Raw genomic sequence first — 20,413 nt, forward strand, 5'->3', positions numbered from 1 at the left:
TTGTAACAGTTAGCCTGCAGTCTGGCAATCAGTGCAGTGTATGCTATACTTATTCAGTATGTCACACACACTCTACTCTTCACTGTGCTGCAGACAAACCATCAAGTCACACTACAAAACCTGAACTGAATCATGATTTAACGGATAGGAAATGACGGCTACCTTACTCTTTCCTTTAAAGATCTGCAAACAAGTTATTCAAATCTGCTTACGGCATGCAACTAATACATTACCAGTGCATTGTTGAGACACTGGAAAAGGACATTGAGGTCATGTAACTGCAGTGACCTTTACCTCTCTTACCTATGACCAAAATAACCTCTCAGGGACAAACACATTGATGTTGATCATGCGGTAAATGATCAGATAATTACAGACAATGCTGATTACCATCTGTAAAATTATCTTCTTCTCATCTTTTTCTCAAGCCTCCATTTCCAACTGAAATGAAAGATTTAGCAGGACACGACTGATAATTCTCTGATTCCATTATTTTATATCATTCAGCAATACCTGCAGAGCTTCAGGCAAGGCTATTCGGTTGCCTTGCTTGGGTGCAAGCTGTGATGGATCTTTCTAGATTCCAATTCACTGAGAGATTTTTGGCAATATAGGATATAGCCAATCTTTTGATTACCAAAATTAAATTTTCTTTTATCCGGATATCGTATCTTCCCATTTCCTGAAAATTGGTACCTTTATAATTAGACATGAGAAATCGGATTTCTCTCATACGAACATGTAAAATGTGATTATTTTATGTTTTTGTTTTTCCAGGTCAGTGACACATTTATCTCACCAAACAGATATTTTCTATTTTGGCATTATCCTTTGTTCCTCAACCTGCAACTATTCAAAAGTGGCTGATAAATTATTTGATATTTTATTCATAGTTATAGTTAGTTTCTTATACCTAGGGACTTGATCTCATTTTTAGCTCCGCTGTCAGCGACGCGGAGCTTATCAAATAGGTTGAGTTTCCGTCGTCGTCGTCCGTCAACAATTGCCTTCTCCTCTGAAACCGCAAGTCCAATTGCTTTGAAATTTTATATGCAGTTCACTTGGGATGACCTTACTTAAGTTTGTTCAAAGCGTGGTGAAATTTGCATATTTGTATTTTTGGGGCATTTTTTGCTGTTTTTGGTAAAAAAAACCTTCTTCTCTGAAACCGCTTGTCCGATTGCTTTTAAATTTGATATGCAGTTTACTTAGGGTGACTTCAGTCAGATTTATTCAAATCGTGGTGAAATTTCAATATTTGTAATTTTAAGGCAATTTTTGTCATTTTTGGTAAAAAAATCTTTAAAAATCTTCTTCTTCAAAACTACACGTCAGATAGCTTTGATATTTGGTGCATATGTCCCTGGGGATGACCTATTTGAGATTTGTTCAAATTGTGCAGAAATATGCCAATTTGCATTTTTAAGGCAATTTTTGCCATTTTTTGTCAAAAAATGTATTTCTCAAAAAGTATTGGTCTGATAGTTTTGAAATTCGGTATAAAGGTTTCTATAGGTGAACTAAAGTAATATATTGAATTTCTGATGAAATGTGTAATTTTGTATTTTTGGGGCAATTTTTGCCATTTTTGGTCAAAAAATGTGTATTTCCAAAACTACTCATCTGATAGCTTTGCAATTTTGTATACACGTTCCTACAGATCACCTCAATGATAGTTATTGAAATTATGTGAAATCTGTAATTTTGTATTTTTGGGACAATTTTAGCCATTTTTGGTCAAAAAATGTGTTTCTCAAATAGTACTCATCTGATAGGTTTGAAATTTGGTATACAGGTTTCTATAGATGAACTAAATGATATTTTTTGAAATTATGATGAAATCTGCAATTTTGAATTTTTTGGGGGCAATTGTTGCCATTTTTGGTCAAAACATGTTTCTCAAAAAGTACTGGTCTAACAGCTTTGAAATTTGGTATACAGGTTTCTATAGATGAACTAAATTTGATCTTTTGAAATTATGATGAAATCTGCAATTTTTATTTTTGGGGGCAATTGTTGCCATTTTTGGTCAGAAAATTTTATTCTCAAAAAACTACTCATCAGATAGCTTTGGTTGACATGTTCTTAGGGATGATCCGATGTGATATATTCAAAGTATGATGAAATCTTCAATTGCGTATTTTTGCAGCTATTTTAGCCACTTTTTCTGGCCACTGCATTGAGCTATCAAAGATTTCCACCTTCTTCATCAACATGTGTCAAAAATACTTATTCTCTACATAAACACAGCGGAGCTATATCGGCCGCTTGTCATTGCTTAGAGATTGTGACACAAGGTGTTCACTGTAAGCATATTTGATTGCTAATTCTATTTTGATTTGGATGACCTCATTCCGATTTGTACAACTTAGATAATTATTCCATTGTTTTCATTGTTTTCTTTTAAAAAATAATTCCAGTGTAAAGTGTGTGGTTGTAATATGGTATTTCATATTTTGCTGGCTCATGCCAAGGGCAAACCTCACTTAAAATTTGTGTGACTTTTTTTTTTAGTGATTCTACAAACACTTTAAATACTAGGCACAGGATATTACTGAATTTGGCTTCTAGCATGTAAATATACAGACAATAACATGTAGGAAACTGAAGTTTTCATCTTGAATAAAATGAATTCAATTCCCCAAACCCCAATATTCCTCATGAAGCATATTAAGTAATGTGACATCCATAAAATTTTATACCGGTACTATAAGTGCACTGAGAAATAACTTGATTTAAAACGATATGTACTCTGCATTGTTTTTATCAGTATTGGAATAGATGGACAACTACAAATTTTAAAAGATTCTAAATCAAATATTTTACTCTAATCTCCTCTCAGGGGGACTCCGTTGCCTACTTCAGAGTTGCCCAAACGCCTTGATGCAATCACAACTCTCAATATCATGCAATATTCATGTAGTAGTTGCAATCAGAAGCCAGCATCAAATGACCTAGTGACCTCTTTAGCGATAATGCTAGAGAATTACTTTTATTTTTACCATAAGTTGTACATGTAGTGTTGCCAATTGACGAGAGATCACTGCTGATGTTAGGCTGAATAAAATAAGAAATGGTGAAAAGTTTATCTGTTTTGCCATACATCCCACATTAAGGTGACCCAACTGTTTGTTCTGCTACTGTGCTATAGCCCTTGTGTTGAACTGTGGTTCAAAAGGGTTGAGATCCCAAACCCATCCTCATTAGAACTTCAGATACCCTATGCAAGAGAATCATGTGACAAATATCTGTATGTGTTTCATATTTACACAGTTTTTGCTAATCATTCCAAAAAGAGGCTTTTGTCAGGTTAAAAAATTAACAGAATAAAATTTATCCATATTGACATTGTGATGTGTTTCATGACAAGTGAATAATGCTGTCACTCATATCAATTTGATCATTTCAATCAAAGTGAGCGATTGGCCATATTTTAAAGAGATCCAGATGTCTGTTTTAATATCAAAAACTAACAGTGATAAACTGATACATACATTGTATAAACAATAATTGTAAATATTTTACTGGTGATATAAACAATATTGACAGAATATATTAAATCTGAATGAATTGCAATCATGTTTAATGACAGTAAATTCTGATGAGAAAAGCATAAAATGAACTATAATAATGTTTGTAAATTTTGAATTAGTGCCAAAATTGCCATACACTGACTGCCAGTAAAGAAATAGATATTATTTATAGGCATATGGTAGACTTTGCAGTCAACTGACTGTGGTTTTGGAACAAATGTTGACATAATTTACTATGCAATCCATATCCTGCCCTTGGTGGGTCAATATTCATATTTCATTGTCAAGAGCTGTCAGGTTCAACAAATTTACTGATTAAAGATTTATCCGATGGCATGTGAAATCCTTGCAATGTTTCCAAGATTTGTGAGGTTTAGTGCCGGCTAATTGGGTGCAGTCTAGTATAACTGTCATTGTAAATCATTCTTTGTACAGTTTTGGTGTGATTTTCATCAGCTAATTCAGCTACTTTAGTTTTATTGAGCGGAAAATTACTTGCATATCAGATGTTTCAGGTTTGCTAGGTAGCTGTCTTTTGATCAGCTATGCAATCAGGAAAACATACAGCACATTTTACTGACAATGTTCAGTGGCTATTTGAAGTAGTTTGGTTTACTCCACTGTCTAAGATGTGGAGTTATTCTGATAGGTTAATTCTTTGTCCATGGTCTGTCATGTGTTGTCCATCCTCCAATCTCAACTTTACATTCATTTGTTTTCCCTTAAGAGTTTTATGATTTGCCTTTCAGGTTCTTGATAAGTTCATAATATTCAGATGGCATTGATTTTGTCAACTTCCTGCGTTGTGATTTCTATGAGGAAAATTAACCCCCATTTTTCACGGAAATTGCATGCTTATACTCAGGATATATTCCTAATATACTGTAACTTTATATTCCTTTATCTACAGGTGCTATACAGTATGTTTAAACAATTTGGAGCAATGGGAGTGGAAAACATCAAAACGGTTGATTATGTCCTTGGTTTGACATCATTCTTCGTGATCAGTGTTGGTGGCACACTGATTGGCGTGGTCTGGGGACTGCTGACAGCATTTGTCACCAAATTCACAGACCATGTCCGGGTCATTGAACCACTGTTTGTCTTCGTGATGAGTTATCTGTCCTACCTCACTGCAGAAGTCTTCGGATTTTCAGGAATTATGGCGTAAGTATCAAGGAAATCATGAATTGCCCTTCCTATTAGCATTTTTCAGGGACAGACAATAAAGTTATTTGTGAAGTTTCACAATAGCCCAGTAGTTAGGCACTTAGTAGGATTAAGTGGTTTTCAGAATTTTAATTTTGTTAAAAATTTCCCAGAATAGTACTTGTACATTATTGTATAAACATCTCTTGGTGAAATATCATGAAATACACTGGTTGGCTGCCCCTAATCTTTGACTACGCCAGATAGGGGTTCAGTTGTAGACATTGAGATATTCCTTAGGTAATAGTTACCTATGATAAGACAAGGTTTAAGTTCTCAATATCAGTGTTATATGTTCTTATCTCCAAGTGCTCTTCAACTGATTGGTAACTATCATTGAGATAAGTCTTCAGTCTCAAGTGTTTATAGACAGGTACATGACTCTTCTGTAACTATTGGAAGTCATTCTCCTAGTTTTTTTTTTTTTCATCACCTTTTACCATCCAATCTCAACTTTTCTGAACTTTTTTGTTTCATTTTTCATTTTCATCAATCAAAGCACATCACATTAAAATCATTCTCGCAGCAACAAATTTAACCTCATTTAAAAGCAGTGATATAAAGAACATATTTCAATATTTTACACCTGAAAGATGTTGTAACACACTGACTCAGGGCATTTTACACTTAGGAACAGCCACCAGCTGATTTTGAAATACTGTAACCAGGGATGTTTTGTACATTAAGATATACTGCAAATACATGTAATAACACATGAGAGCAAGGCCAATATCATGATTTATTGCCTGCCCAAGGGATGGTGGTCATGATCGAAATATTGAAGATGCCTGAGCCTTAGGCGAGGGAATCATCAATATTTCGATCATGGCCACCAGCCCGAGGGCAGCAAAAAATCATGATATTGCCCTAGCTCTCATGTGTTATTATTTTTATTACACCGAACAAGCAAACATGCAAAGAAACAAAAACACAAATACTTCTTCGAGTACAGTTCGCCTTCTGAGTCCGGACCTCAGCGAAAAATGTTGTGCCGAGTCTAGGGTTGCCGCTAAAGTTTGCCGATCTCCTCGGTGGCGTATCCAAATTTGTTGCTTGCATAGTCGCTGAACACAGAAATTGCATTCCTTGTTGCCATTTTCGTTCGTTTGCTGTTTACTTGCATCAAAATATCGTCTAACTGTGCCGGTGACAGCTCTGCATGACGTTTCGCAGCCATAAGTTGCCGACTGCAAAGTACAACAAGCGAACGACAATTTGTTTGCGCAGAAAGGATGCGCAGTAAGTAAAATGACGTCATCCATGTAATATCAAATGCAGAGGGCATCATCAAGTTCGCAGAGGGCATCATCACGTTCGCAGAGGGCATCATCACGTTCTTTTACATGTCACTTGAGTCGTGTTTAACCAATGGCAGTGCATGCTGAATGAGTGAGGTGTAATAAACTGCACTTATACATTGTGATCGAAATAAAAACTTGGAAGGGAAATTTGTATGAAAGTTGGCAGCAAGGACTGTTCTACAACATATGGTTTGAAAAGTTTCCTCTTCCACCTACTGGTTCTTTCCCAGACTTATCACTCTGAAGCTGGAACACTTCCTTCTGGCTCTCTTCCCTATCACAAGCATTCCATACTGCCTTCTCAGGCATTACAGGATCTCCCAACTGACCTTTCCCCTAGATATGATGTAGCCCTCCCCTTGCCAACCTCCTGAAGCAACATTTCTACTCCCTTCATAGCTGTTGATGGGCTTTTTACAAGTTGCCATTTGAGGAAATTTTGTGTTTGCTGATGATAAAAGTAATCCAATTCACTCATACCCAGTCAGTTGATATGAGACAAGAAAATATTCATCTTCCTTCCTACCGAGAAACTACTGGCTAACACTTCTTTCCATGAACTGCCTCCTTGACTGCCCCTGTCAGTCATTCTGATTTCCTGCTGAATTCTGATGAACAGAGTTGAGCTCATAAAAACATTATATGGCTTATAGTACATCAATATGATATTGAAATATTTATCAGCTATCTGTCATCCAATAATGAGCAAGTACTTCGTAGCACTTTATCCCAGCACAATAACAAAAAAATAGCATAAGAAATTAGAACGAGAAAGTGATAGACCATCAGACTTCCATTTTAATTTTCTTGTTTGTCTATCTAGCTGCATAATACTGTAAAAGAGACGTTGTAATTTCTTAGTCAGGATGTTGGTACATCTTGAAACCAAACTATGTAAAAAATCACCATTACCGATTTTACATAGTTTGGTTTCAAGACATTTCAACCTTGATTTGATGACTATGTTGTATCATAGTTCATACAGAAGTTATGATTCAAGATATTATGTGGCTCTGAACTGTTCTGTGTAACACCACAATTAATATTGCATTAAGTTTTAACTTCAAATGTAATTTGTACATCACTTTTGCCTGAAATTTGTTATATGCATTATCTTGGTAGTGGAATTTGGTAATCTTTTGAAAAATATGTGAAAGCCTTGTTTTGTTTAAGTGTCTATGAGTTGTGTTTCACAGATTCATCTCAACAAAACTTTGGCATATTCTATCTTCCTGGTTTCCTCTTCTATCTCTTTCTCTTATTAATTAAGTTAAGAAAATTGCATCAGATAAAAAATTAATAAGCATTGTATTTTATTATTTATAAGGTGAATCTCACTGGGTGGAAAGTCATTAGGGGAGAGCAAACTGAAACATGGTCGTTGTAACATGTACCACATTTTAAAAATTGTAAAATATGGTTAGACTGTTTGATATCAACTGTAAAATATTACTTCTCTGTGAAATCAACAGGTGGTTGCCGTGACAACTCTCAGCAAGAGACGTTTGAATATCATGGCATCCAGTAAATTGCCAGATCAGACTAAAATATTTCATGTGTTAATTGTGTATTCAGAATGAACTACTCAGAGGGTGCTGGTGTTTTAAGCAGAGCCAGGCGGTTTCCTGATTTAGAACATACCGGTACATGCAGTATAGGGTAGAACTATATCATTGCTAGATTCTGTCTTAAAGACAGATAGTCCTGTTAATTGTCCAAGAAGAAATCATTAACCTGTTACGGATGTAGTCATTATCTAGTGTTAGATATGGCCATTCTGACATGAACTTTTTAAGAATATTTACAGAAACTGATTGTATGATCATTTGGTATTTACGGGTACATTGTGCCAATGTTTTTAGATTTCTCAACATAAACATTCCTGTTGTTTTATATGACAGCAGTTCAACAGTTGAACTAGACTGTTTAGCTGGGTAAGTAAGTCAGTGACTAAGAAGTATCAACTGGTAATATATCAGTTGAATCTTGTCAAATGTCATCAAAGACAGAAACTAACATCGTCACATTCAAAATTTCTCTATGAGAAGAATTTGCAGAACTGACCCACTGATTTCAGTAACCTCTTTGAAAATACAGTGTGACTCTTTGTAATAATTGTATGCAAATTATGAATGAATATGTAGATTATGTAGATTAGGCATCCTGACTAATACGCAAATTATGAATGAATATGTAGATTAGGTATCCTGGCTGTTTGCACATTTTGTTTAATGCTGGTAATTTTAAGGCTGAATTGTCAAATTATAGTCTGAGACAAACCAACAAGATAACGCACATTTCAGCTTTAACACCCAAAATGCCATACCAAGAGAATGCATGTCACTGTCCTGTTTGTAACAGATCTAGTTATTCCTTGCATGTAATCAGAAACGTTGATTGCTCATACAACAGTATAAACTGCACAGAAAGTGACATATACTTTTACCAATTACCAAATTGATGAACACAGGCAATAAATTATCCGAGGGAAGGTACTCACTGTTTTGCCGCTGTAGGTTTCATGGAAATGAAACTCATAAACCTGGATTCTGATTGCCACTGGCTATTTTCTGTATTTATCGTTTCTGCCTGGTACGCTACAAGTAGCTGTTGAGTCATATTGACATATCTCAGTATCATCTATGCCTGAGGAATGACATAAAAAAGTCTCATTACTATGGTAACAGCAACCTGACAAAAAAAAACTGCTGAGCAAAGTGGTTTTGTTCAGAAATTTGAAACCAGACCAAAATGTCAATAGAAGAAGCAATGCTTTGTTGAAAGATGTTTTTTTTTTCAATTAAACCTGAATTTAATAGGACACCTCTGTTAATATATGGAGTCTAACCCTGTTGATCAATTCCAATGGTGGACACATTTTGATCTGTGTTGCAAGGAATATAGGGTTCAATTGTAAAGCCAGTAATGCTAACTTTTGATGATTTTTTCACTATTTTTGTTTTTAATGTCAACCATAATTTCTTGTTCTACCCCCCAAAGCAAGTTTATTACACAGTATTCAGCTTGTCAACTCAGCCTGTACAAGTGTAAACTGTGCTGTTATTGTTGACAAGTGAATTCTGGTCTAGACTAGAATTCAAATGTAAACAATAATAATGCATTTTATATATATACCGGGGTAAACGCTAAGTTGACAAACTAAAAGTGGGTGTTTCAACATTCTTTTTGAAGTAGAATAAGAACTTGCAATTGACAAACAAAACAAAAATAATGAAAAAATCATCAAAAGTTAGCATTACTTGCCCTTTAATAGCAGTTACTAATATTCATACTTTGTGGCATTCTTCATGTGGATTGCCAGATGGATTGATAACTGTTGACAAAATTGATGCGAATCTTGTGATTTTTCATATAACCTATTTCTGTCGCTTTATTTGTTGAATTCCATTGAATAATACACTGGCATCGTGACGCTTTTCATCTAGCTGAATACTTGGTATTTCACAGGCTAAAGACATTACTTGCATAATAAGTGAACAAATCTCAGATATAACCAAGACTATGTCACACCACTACAACAATGAACTGAATGAAAAACTACCCAAAATGCAATGCAACATCCTGTAGTCTTTCTGTCATTTGAAACCACTTACCTGCCATGGCAACACAGATTCTCTGTCATGGAAAGGATGATGCTCAATTAGATTGTTGACAGTTGCCAATCCAAGGACTTTGTTCACAAATCTAAAAAAGGTTTCTGCCAGAGAAAAGAGATTCCCCTGTGAGGCAATTAGCTTCAGGAGATGTGTTTTTCTTTACATTAGCTCGTCCATGTAGAATTTACAGTATTCAAAAAGTCAGGTTTATGTTTGTTAAATTCTTGTTGCGACAGACAGAGTGGTCTATATCATTCCTAAAATTTGAAATCCATTTATTAGAAAACTGATGTTTGATGAAATATTCTTTTTGATATATTTTGATCGCAGTAATTTTCTTTCTGATATGTTGTCTTAAAACACCACAGGAAATCTACAACACAACTAAATTTCATAGGTACCACCACATCCTGTATTGACTTCATGTCTTCTAGAGCTACCATAAGCAAAAAAAGTAACTGAGAGATTGGTGTTTGACAGAATCAGTATTCACACTTTCAAACTATGTCATTTAACTGATATATTGACGACGAGAAATGATAGGCGTTCATTTTAAAAACCAATGTTTTGGCAATACATATTGAACTTGTAAATTATTTCTGATGTATTTACTCAGTTGTTTGAAAATCCTTCAAAATGAAATGTTTCTATGGTAACTGGGTACTCTTTGACAAACTGTAGGCTCCAACGATTACTTGACAACAAATGATTAATGTATTATAATACTGATTACTCTATTATGATCTACAGATCAGTTGATATTAAGTCGTGTTTTTTAAAAATTTTATCAAAATATTGTTCTTTCCAATGCGTAAAACTCTTCAGGAGGCCAAAGTATGGAGAAATTCACTCTTCAAATGTGTTATTGTGTCTCTCCGAGTTGCATTATCATTGACAGCTCACAAAGTGTGTCTCCAAAGTGTATGGTACATGTACATGTATATACAATATGTATGCAGTGATGGTTATATTCCAATGCAGCTTTCATACAATTTTTGTTATTGCTTATTTCCAGTCTACAAAATTTATTTTCCTCGGCAGGATTTCAGGATTCATTTTGCAAATTAAATTCCCAAATGTTTTCATTGAATGTTTACTTTTGGTCATAAATGTTAACATTGTTTTGTCTGTAGAGATCTTCATATCAAATAGTTAAATTATAGTATGTCATATTAATATGCGTTTGGGATCAATCATCTAGTTTCATGTAAATTCACCAATCAATCAATCAATCAATCAAGTATGTATTAATAAATCAGTAATAGGTGACTCAATTTTGCAAAGGCTATGACTTTACAAAGTTTTATACTATAAATCATAATGAATAATCGACCATTGCAATCATGTATCATGTTGAGTTTAGTAATACTAGCAGCAATTAGAGAAATTGAGACTGAAATTTAAATTATCTCATTTTGGAGATCACAAATCATTGCATGACCTTTACGTGTTGAAGTTTCACAACAATGGCAGTAAAACACCAATGTCTAGCAGGATGTGAAGAATAGGATTTTTAATGCAATAACTTGTTGTAAAAAGTCAATAGAATGTGAATGAAATTGAAAAGTTATGATACCTTCAGTGCTGCTGTGTGGTTCCATTATTCAAGTCATATAAGTGATGATGCTAGTACATCATGAAAAAATTATTATTGAATAATAAATGCATTTAAGTAATTATTTCTAGTTTACACCCAATGGGGATTATTTTGTTCTGATTAGTACTGCTGCAGTGCCTTCAGCTAGTAGTCCGGGGTCACTTGTCATGATTTTGGCTTCCGTGTGCATTTCGTGAAGACTCTTGTCAACATATATCATTTTGTTCCTTAATATCTGGAGAGTCCAAAAAACATTGTTGGCATTTTTTCTTTCCACTTTGTCAAGGTCAAATTCAAGGTCATTCGTTACTCCACAAATTCTATTGATTAAGCATTGTAGTGCGTACAAAATGGCTATACTCATTGACCAAATTACTTTATAATACCTTCAGTGGTGGAAGGGAGCTTCACAGCTCATAAAAGATTTCAAAAACCTTATTCTTTCTGTTTTTTACCATTTTATATGAATTTATATGCAATTACAAGGATTTGCTTGTATTGCAGTTGTACATCTTTTTCCATGCACTGTGTTAAATAATGACACAGATAGATTTTTGACATGCACTGTGCTTGACAACTACATCATAAATTTCCCTGCATCTCGGCGTAAGCCATCCGCAGTATTACCAACTCTGGTAGGTTGTAAATTCCAGACCTCTGTGCAAAATTCCACTAGTGTAGACAGGATTGCTGTGCAGCTAGCACTGTGTACTCTCTGCTTGTACTGAGAGTAAGTCATCCCTTTTCCTCGCATTTCTCTCCAAGTCATATGAAACTATTTGTATTTTTCCTAACAATAGCAGGGATTAGAGACTTGTTGCTAATCATAGGCTACATGCAGAAGCAATTTATCAAAACTAAGCCTCTGCGCTGAGAAATATAGGCTATTACCTGTGGCGTTTGAAAATCAACTCCAGTACGCACAATGTTGTACTAACCAAGACACCCATTGTTAAGATATTGATATTGAGTACGAAAAATGATTCATTAACAATGGGTTGCACCTTTATTGTGAGACACTGGAAGTCCGTAGATTATTTAGGGTTAAAAAACGACGAGATTAGCCATATACGTTGTTAGTAGTTTCTCAGAAACCGTTATCCAAAGGCTATTTACTCGATATTTTGTCACCGAATCTTGTTATTTTGTGGTTGCTTTTCAAATATACATATTTCACATAACTGACATTGCATGCAAATAACTTCGTCAAAACTTTCAGTAAAAAAGCATTTCATTCCTCCAAAAAGAGGACGTTATGCCTGAATTGTCAGGAAGCAAGTGGTGAGCTTGTGTCACATATCCCACTGAATATGACACAGTGCTGAAGTTTGTTCACCAGAGAGGTGAAGTTTGTGATGATGTCTTTCCAAGAATATGTTCAAGACTCAAGGAAGATGATTCCTCTTCCCTTTGAGATTGTGGTGCTCGCTGGCATATAGGGAATGCTATGCAAATACTTGCCACAAAGGTCTACTGCAGTGAACGAAATTGTGCTATGAAAAAGCGTTAGAGCAATGTGATAGCTCTGTATTAAAAGGTTTAGCTCGTGGACGACCTTGTACACCAACTTTACCCTCATCTACCATGTAAAGTGCTGGTTCATCTGAACCTTAAGTTGCTTTCACTAGATCATCAGCTAGTACATACGACAAAAGCATGTGTTTTGTCTGTCAACAATATATATTCCCTTTGGGTCCTCTCCATGAGGTTTCTTCATTCAGTGCCGGGGAAAAACTACAAAAAGCAGTAAACCAAGGAAAATCAGACTTGTTAAAAGTCAGACTCAGTGGTGCAAAAGATCCAAAGGATGCTAGAGCCATTGACATTAAATAACAATCACAAAAGATGTTGGACCAAAAACATTGAAAATGTACTGCGAAATTTAAACACAAATGCAGACCCATTGTGTGAGACTGGATCTGCAAATGTCAGTAATGATAAATACAACCATGCTTGCTGCAGATATCAATTGTTTCCTTGTTGGAAAATTCTTTAGCTGAAGGTTCAGTTTTAAACCTGAGTGAAGTACATGACTCATATTTGGCAATACGTAAGGAACATTGAATTGTGAACCCATCAATTGGAAATAGGAAATTAAAGAAAATTATAACTGATCACATGAATGATTATAACTGATCACATGAATGTGTGAAATTTGGAAAATCTGCACGACACAGTGAACCAGAATTGGTTTTGCTAAATGCTACTAAAGATGCAGCAATACAGAGAGTTGCTGAGGAAAGTACAGAGGAAAATGTAAGAGTACTGTTCAAAGCTGCCAAAATTTTGAGAAAAGCAATATCATTATCAAGAAGTACACCAACTAAAGGCAGTCTTATCCAAGCAATTCTCAGGGCCCATTATCAAACAATGATATGGAAAATGATATCATTGTCTAACCCTACTTGCCACCTCCAACAAACTAACAATGGAAGCTGGAGGAAAACACATTCATATCCATAGTAAGCATGCTTCCTCCTTTCCCTGAAGCTGTTGTGCATTTGATCAGATATTCTTGTAAACAAATATATACAAAACAAATATCTGCTCTTGCAAGACGAATGCAATGACATCACATGTACGGAAATGTGTCACTGTGAGGCTGATGAAAATTATTGTCCGAACTGTTCACCTCCTATAAGTGACGCTTTCGTTGATGATTTTGACAATGATTAACAACTTAAGCATGAAAATCTGTTTTTTTTGAAAGTCATTATGCAGAGTTATCAAAGTTTTGAAGTTGCTGTGTGATCTTATTACTTTTATAACAAAACTTTCTTCATATTAGAGATTATGGCATTAAAAGTCATTGACCTTTGACAGGAAATGTTAGACATCTGACTTCCTGAGAATGTTGTATAAGTGTTATGAATCTGAAATTGTATACAAGATAAACATTGTGATGTTTTAAGATATGGAAGGCATTTCTACGAAAATTAGAAAGAAATTTCATACTGACCTTCAATTGACCTTTGGTAAAGTAGTTCTATATTTTTAATACAATAACCTTTTTTTTCAAAAAACCTCAATGTTGATGATTGTAAGGAATAATTCACATCAAAATGCATGTTTCCAAAGGTAATATGGTTACAAACTGGCCATAAAGTCTGTTCATGGCTAAGAAAAACGATTTTAGTCGATTTTAAGGAAATGACCTTGAAATGACCTTCAGAGTTGTCAGAAAAATGCCAACAATTTTTTTTGAAAAACTTGGCCATTAAGTAAATTGATGAGCTAGGTTGGCAAAAATCTTCACTAAAAACACACGGAATGACAATTGACCCGGACTATAGGACGTACTTTGTAGATTTCAGTTCAGAATCTTACTCTCCTGTCACAGAGAAACATGCACTAGGCCATTGTTATATGCCTTTAATGAATGTTCCTGGCAATTTCAAGATACCTTTGAAATTTAGTTTTAATTCTAACTTCTCTGCACATCATTCTTGCTCTGTCTACATACATGTATTTATTATGATTATGAAACCAATTTTATCAGATTTCATTCTCTGTGAAATATGCAGTGGCGCTAATGATGAGAAACCAGTAGTATAAATGTCAGAGAAATGGAAACATTAATCAGACATTTCAGTTTCTCATATCAACCCTGAAGGCTGATTAGGAATGAATGCCTTAGGTTATTGTTTTTACGGCTTTTTGCACCAAATTAAAATGGAACAAAATTCTGGATAAATGCAGCAATTTGCTGAAATGTGAAGGCAGTCTGAGTAAATGATGACAACTATGGACTGAATTCACAATAATAGCAAAATTTTTCAACTATCTTTATTTCACTGATAAAGGTTGCAGGTACTTCAGCAGCACCTGATTTTCACGTTATTGTATGAAAACCAAATTCTCTTTCTTTTTTTTTAAATTACAGTATTGTCTTTTGTGGCATCATCATGAAGAAGTATGTAGAAGCCAACATTTCTCAGAAATCACACACAACAATTAAATATTTCATGAAGATGTTGAGTAGCATCAGTGAAACCATTATTTTCATGTTTCTTGGTTTGTCTGCGGTACGAGATGACCATGTCTGGGACATAGAATTCATAATTTGCACTCTCTTTTTCTGCCTGTTCTTCAGAGCTGTCGGTAAGTGTTTTTTTAATTTTTTGTTATATTGTCAGTATTTGAATATTACTGTAATATCTGTGAAGATGAGATCAAAACTAGAGCAACTGACAAGAATTTTGCTATATTTCCAATTGAAGACGAATCAACAGACTTTGGTGATTGATTTTTTTCTTATTTCTGAATTCTGATTGGTTCATTTAGACTGTCTTAACCAATCAGAGACTGCCTTTCATAAAATGTATTTGATTCGTCCAATCAAATCCTAACCTGTTTATCATTCCCAATTCCCCAGGTGTGATACTTCTCACTGCTCTTGCCAACTGGTTCCGAGCTGTCAAAGTCAACAAAGTGGAGCAATTTATCATGGCTTATGGTGGACTCCGTGGTGCTATAGCATTCTCACTGGTCATTCTCATTGAAGCACCAACTCCAGCTCTGGAAATGAAGAAGGAATTGATGGTCACCACGACAATGATTGTTGTATTTTTCACCGTCTTTGTACAGGTAATATTGATATACCATTCTTGATGTAAACCTCACTTGAAGTGACACTACTTGCTCCAGAAGTGAATGATATCTAATTTGTTAGCTTCCAGTCATCATAAATGAATATTGCTGAGCTTTCTTTTAACAATGACATATTGCACAAAACTGAATAGTGTCCAAAAAAGAAACATTTTGAGATGTAATTCTACAGAGTGACAACTGAAGGCTTGCAGAGTACATGGCCTTGTCAGTACTTGTATATCAGACTATTTTCTTTTCACTTTTGAAAGAATTCTCCGAATCATTTGGAAAATACTAAGAATGAATGAGATTGCAATATTCTGCAATGTTGAAACCTTCATGGAATCATGTCTCTCAATAGAACAACTCTCTTTCTAGGGAGTAACAATCATGATTAGATAGGGATGATCGGGTTACAAGTGACATGATTGAACAACAAATCTCTGATGAGAGTTTTTTCATCCCATTCTGTGATATTGTTGCGTCCTATCTGTAGAAAAGTTTAAAAACTTTTAAATTGTTGTTTGACAGGGAATGACAATCAAACCACTGGTGGACAAGTTGAAAGTCAAGAGGAGCAACAAACATAAACCCACCATGGGTGAAAAGATATTTACAAGGGTAAGTTTGCATGAAAGAAACCTTAAAATTCACCATAGTTTGTGAATACATGTACCCTCAATACTGTAGTCCGCAGGGTAAACGTTAATGACTGTAGGGAAATGCTATAACAATGAAATATGAAACTATAATATGGGCTGGATAAGATCAAGATCTCTAGACTGAAGTCAAGACAACCTCTTTTGAATTCACAAGGATAGATACTGGTAAAGTAATCCCTTGGCATTAGATTTTCTCATGATCACTCATCTCTTCTTACAAGATGATATTCCTGACATGAATATGGCAGTATACTGTGCTGATCAGTGCTGGATGTCCAGATACTGGATATTACAGGAACTAGACAATTTCCTCTAAGTAGTGTTGATTGCCTTCCCAGTGGCAGTCATCTGTGCCATGATGTGGGTAAAGACTGGCACTCTATCATTGATTGGCCTCCCAGTGGCAGCTATCTATACCATAATGTGGGGAGAGAGACAATGTCTGTCAGTTTTATTTGTGACAAGGGAATCTACTGTCTATCCTATAAGATAATGAAGTGTTGACATGGTGAAAATCTCTGTTCCATGTTTCAGTAGTATACTTTCAAGGGACAGTGAAGTGAGATAAACAACTTAGAAATTTTACAATTCTGTATTTCATTCCTCTTGAAAAGCATGATGGGATACCCATGATGGCATACCTAGTTCTTAAAGTTTAGTGAATTCTTTAGCAGTTTAGTCTCATTCAACTTGACAAACTTTGAATTTTATTGTAGAATTTACAAATTGATCACATTTCATAAAATTCACATTGACACATTTGCATGGGATATATTGAAGTGTGGTATTATGTAGGAAAGACTGTGACAAAGAAAAATCAACTGAATTTTAAAGCATCACTGCAAAGTATGTATGCTTGTGCCAAAATCAAAACCACTGATGAAGTAGAACATCTTTCAATTATTTAAATTGTTTAGCATTAAAAATGAAATATTCTCTTTTGAAACTCTTCCTTTGAATTTTTTAATTTTGATCTCTACAATTTAAACTTGCAAACGGAAAATTGAAAAAAATGTCATTTAGATATTCGTGCATTTCACAAAATGACCGTAGTCAAACTTCATCATGCAGACAAAGGATTTAGATAAAGTGGATACTTTATTTTATCTAAAAATGCTTTTCAGAGATAATATTTCTGTATGAGCTATGACAATCAACAAGAGGTCTGTCTATCATTTATATCATTTGGCATTTTGCATTTGGCGTTCTTGACATCAAATGTGTTTTGCCCTGGACAAAAGCAAAATTAACAAACCAAACATACCTTTCACATTGTTTAAACTAAAGAGGGTCAATATACGATGTATCTTAATTGACAAATTATTTTGATATTTCCATGTTAGCAGTTATGTTGTGAATACAGTGTGAGTTCACTTTGCTATACTTAAACTGTAGGTTGCAAACAGAATATGATGTGTGGCTGAAATTCAAGAAAGTTACTGTGGTCATATGTGTTATGCATAAATTCATTGGGCAAAGCTCCTGACATTACCAGCCAAAAGTGTCTTTGTTCAAAATTATGAATTGTCCAAGATTGAGTGGGGAACCTCTTGAAATAGTGTGAAAAACCATTTTTTTAGTGTGGCGACTTTCTAATATCCCGTCATTCATTGTGAATGACTACCGTACCGTTAATACCAATTTTTTAATCAATAACATGTAACTCTTTTGCTTGTAACCAAGGTTACCAGCAAATGATGCTTGACATGGTGCTTTCCTCATCATTCTCAGCATCAGACAATTTATTTCATCTTTCAACAGCTTCAAGTGATGTCACACAAAACTGACAACCTGAACAGAGTTTTCTTATTTAGAAATGAAAACTGTGAGTTTCATCAAAGAGAGTTCCTTTTTACCATCGTTATAAACTGAAAAAAGTAAATTTTAATAAATTCCTGGTGAAAATTTAATGACCTTAAGTGCAAAAAAACGTGCTGTGTGAAATCTTGTTCTTTGAAGAGGACAAACTTTACTTCTGGCTTCCATCCAATAAATTGCCCTAATACTTGTTTGATGGCAATAGCAGATACATGTATTTTGCAGTGTCAATTATGGAATATGCCCTCAATTACGGTATACAACAACCACAGTCAGTAAGACTTTATGTGGAAGTTAATCAAGCAATCACCAATTCAATTAGTATACTTGATTTCCAAAGTGGTGTTCTTATCATGTGGACAGACTGTATATTGTAGGTATCTGCAATTTATGTGTTTAGCCCTGGAAACAGAAAGTTCTTACACATTCATGAAAGGGAAAGCAAGCAGTCACCTTGGTAATGATAACTTTCATCCGTGCTATTTCATCCACATGTTCATATTCACTTCATCCATGCTATCAATTCCTCTTAGCGTTTTACATACCAATATTGTCAGATTTCCAGAAATTATGGTTGGTATTCTGAAGACTCTTTATATTTTATAACACTCCAGGGCGACATTTTGAGATGAATGAGACTTATACCTTATCTCACATAAAAGCAATACAGATAACATCAGGGTTGCTTCTACATGTATATCATACGATGTAATACCTAAATTGACTCTTTGCAAGTTAAATTTTGCCCTGAGGTGAGTGCTAAGTATGGGGTTTTGTTCCTGATATGCTTTGTCAAAAGATACTTTGATGTACGACTTAGTTCAGAGGCCTTTTCAATGAGAGAATGATTTATTGCCTATCAATTTGCAGTTACTGGATCATTCAATGGCCGGCATTGAAGACATCATTGGTTCCCATGGACACAACTACTGGAGAGATAAGTATGTCATGACATTTTGCATCAGTATTTTCTTGAACTTTGTAAATTACGCACTTTCTTGATACTAAAATTATTTCAAGGTAGATTTCGCTAATCTCCCCTGTTGGTATTGCGGTTGTATAAATCCAGCCAGCCATGAAATGCGTTGGACCCGATGCTTAGATATTTAAATTGCTGTTCGTACAACAATTGCCAGTTGAGTTCCTCATATATTATGAATAAATGTAATAATATCAATTTCATTCCCAGCAGGAGTTAATATTGTCCAGTGTTTGGACATCATTCATCTTCAAATGTAGCTAGTAAGCAAATGTGATAGCCACTGTACAGTATTAATAGCACTGATGTATTATGAAGGTAAATGTGTGGCATTCCTGTAATACACTGCATGTAACTTTATTCTTGTGTATTCATCTAGTTTTATTTGTGTTGAAATTCTGGGTCAGGCTGCTGGTTAAAGATTCATAGAAAAATTTTAGTATTTGAGTTAGTTCTATTTTTTGTTCACATTCGTTTCTATTTTTGTTTTGTTTTTTTGTTTTTGGCTGTTGTTTAAAGGGGCAGAATGTTTGTCTGGTATATCTGAAAGCAAATTGACCAACCTGATAAAACTTTCAGTGAAAAAGGACTAAACACCACGTAAATACTCAATGACAACATGAACTAATGTGTGAGAACCAGGGATTGGAAACTGCCCCTTTAAGTGTTTGTGTCAAATGTATCATTCATAAAAGTCACTATTAAATAACATTATAAGTTACATTCATAAATGACATGTGTCAATCGCTTCTTGTCTTGGAAATACCTGATGGAATATAGGTGTAATTGTTAGTATGAGAATTTGACTTCCTTTGTTTCTAATTGCTATGAATATTCATTGACATTAACTCAATAGACACAATATCTATGCAAAACCTGAATCTGTGTTATGATAATCACTGGCATAAACTTACTTATTATAAGTTAGAGTTTCAGACAGTCTCTAGTCAACAAAGAATAATGGACAGCCACAGATTCAGTACTGTTTGTCTGTCATCGCAATTCTCAACAAAGTCTGCATACCATACTCCTAAACTGAAAATTTAATCCAGCACCTGTCAAATGATGACATACACCATGAAATGATTACAATCTTGATAGTCATTG

The 20,413-nt window shown here is 34.7% G+C and overlaps 1 protein-coding gene and 1 long non-coding RNA gene across 6 annotated transcripts in view; one reads left to right on the forward strand and one right to left on the reverse strand.

The window, feature by feature from the left end:
• The window catches only part of LOC139148427 (probable Na(+)/H(+) antiporter nhx-9), a 93,449-nt gene that overhangs the window by 47,965 nt on the left and 25,071 nt on the right, over nt 1–20,413 (forward strand). For all 5 annotated transcript variants that reach the window (XM_070719889.1, XM_070719888.1, XM_070719885.1 and 2 more), the window contains exons 3-7: nt 4,444–4,700; nt 15,141–15,358; nt 15,633–15,844; nt 16,379–16,468; nt 19,198–19,268. In XM_070719889.1, coding sequence (XP_070575990.1) covers nt 4,444–4,700; nt 15,141–15,358; nt 15,633–15,844; nt 16,379–16,468; nt 19,198–19,268 — 848 coding nt within the window. The remainder of the gene's footprint in view (nt 1–4,443; nt 4,701–15,140; nt 15,359–15,632; nt 15,845–16,378; nt 16,469–19,197; nt 19,269–20,413) is intronic.
• LOC139148429 (uncharacterized) lies at nt 8,585–15,745 on the reverse strand. Its single transcript, XR_011555929.1, has 3 exons — nt 15,608–15,745; nt 9,658–9,761; nt 8,585–8,689 (listed from the first exon to the last, which is right to left on the reverse strand). It is a non-coding gene; the product is annotated as an uncharacterized lncRNA (long non-coding RNA).

This window comes from Ptychodera flava, chromosome 13, assembly GCF_041260155.1.
Source record: "Ptychodera flava strain L36383 chromosome 13, AS_Pfla_20210202, whole genome shotgun sequence".
In the NCBI taxonomy this organism is placed as follows: domain Eukaryota; kingdom Metazoa; phylum Hemichordata; class Enteropneusta; family Ptychoderidae; genus Ptychodera; species Ptychodera flava.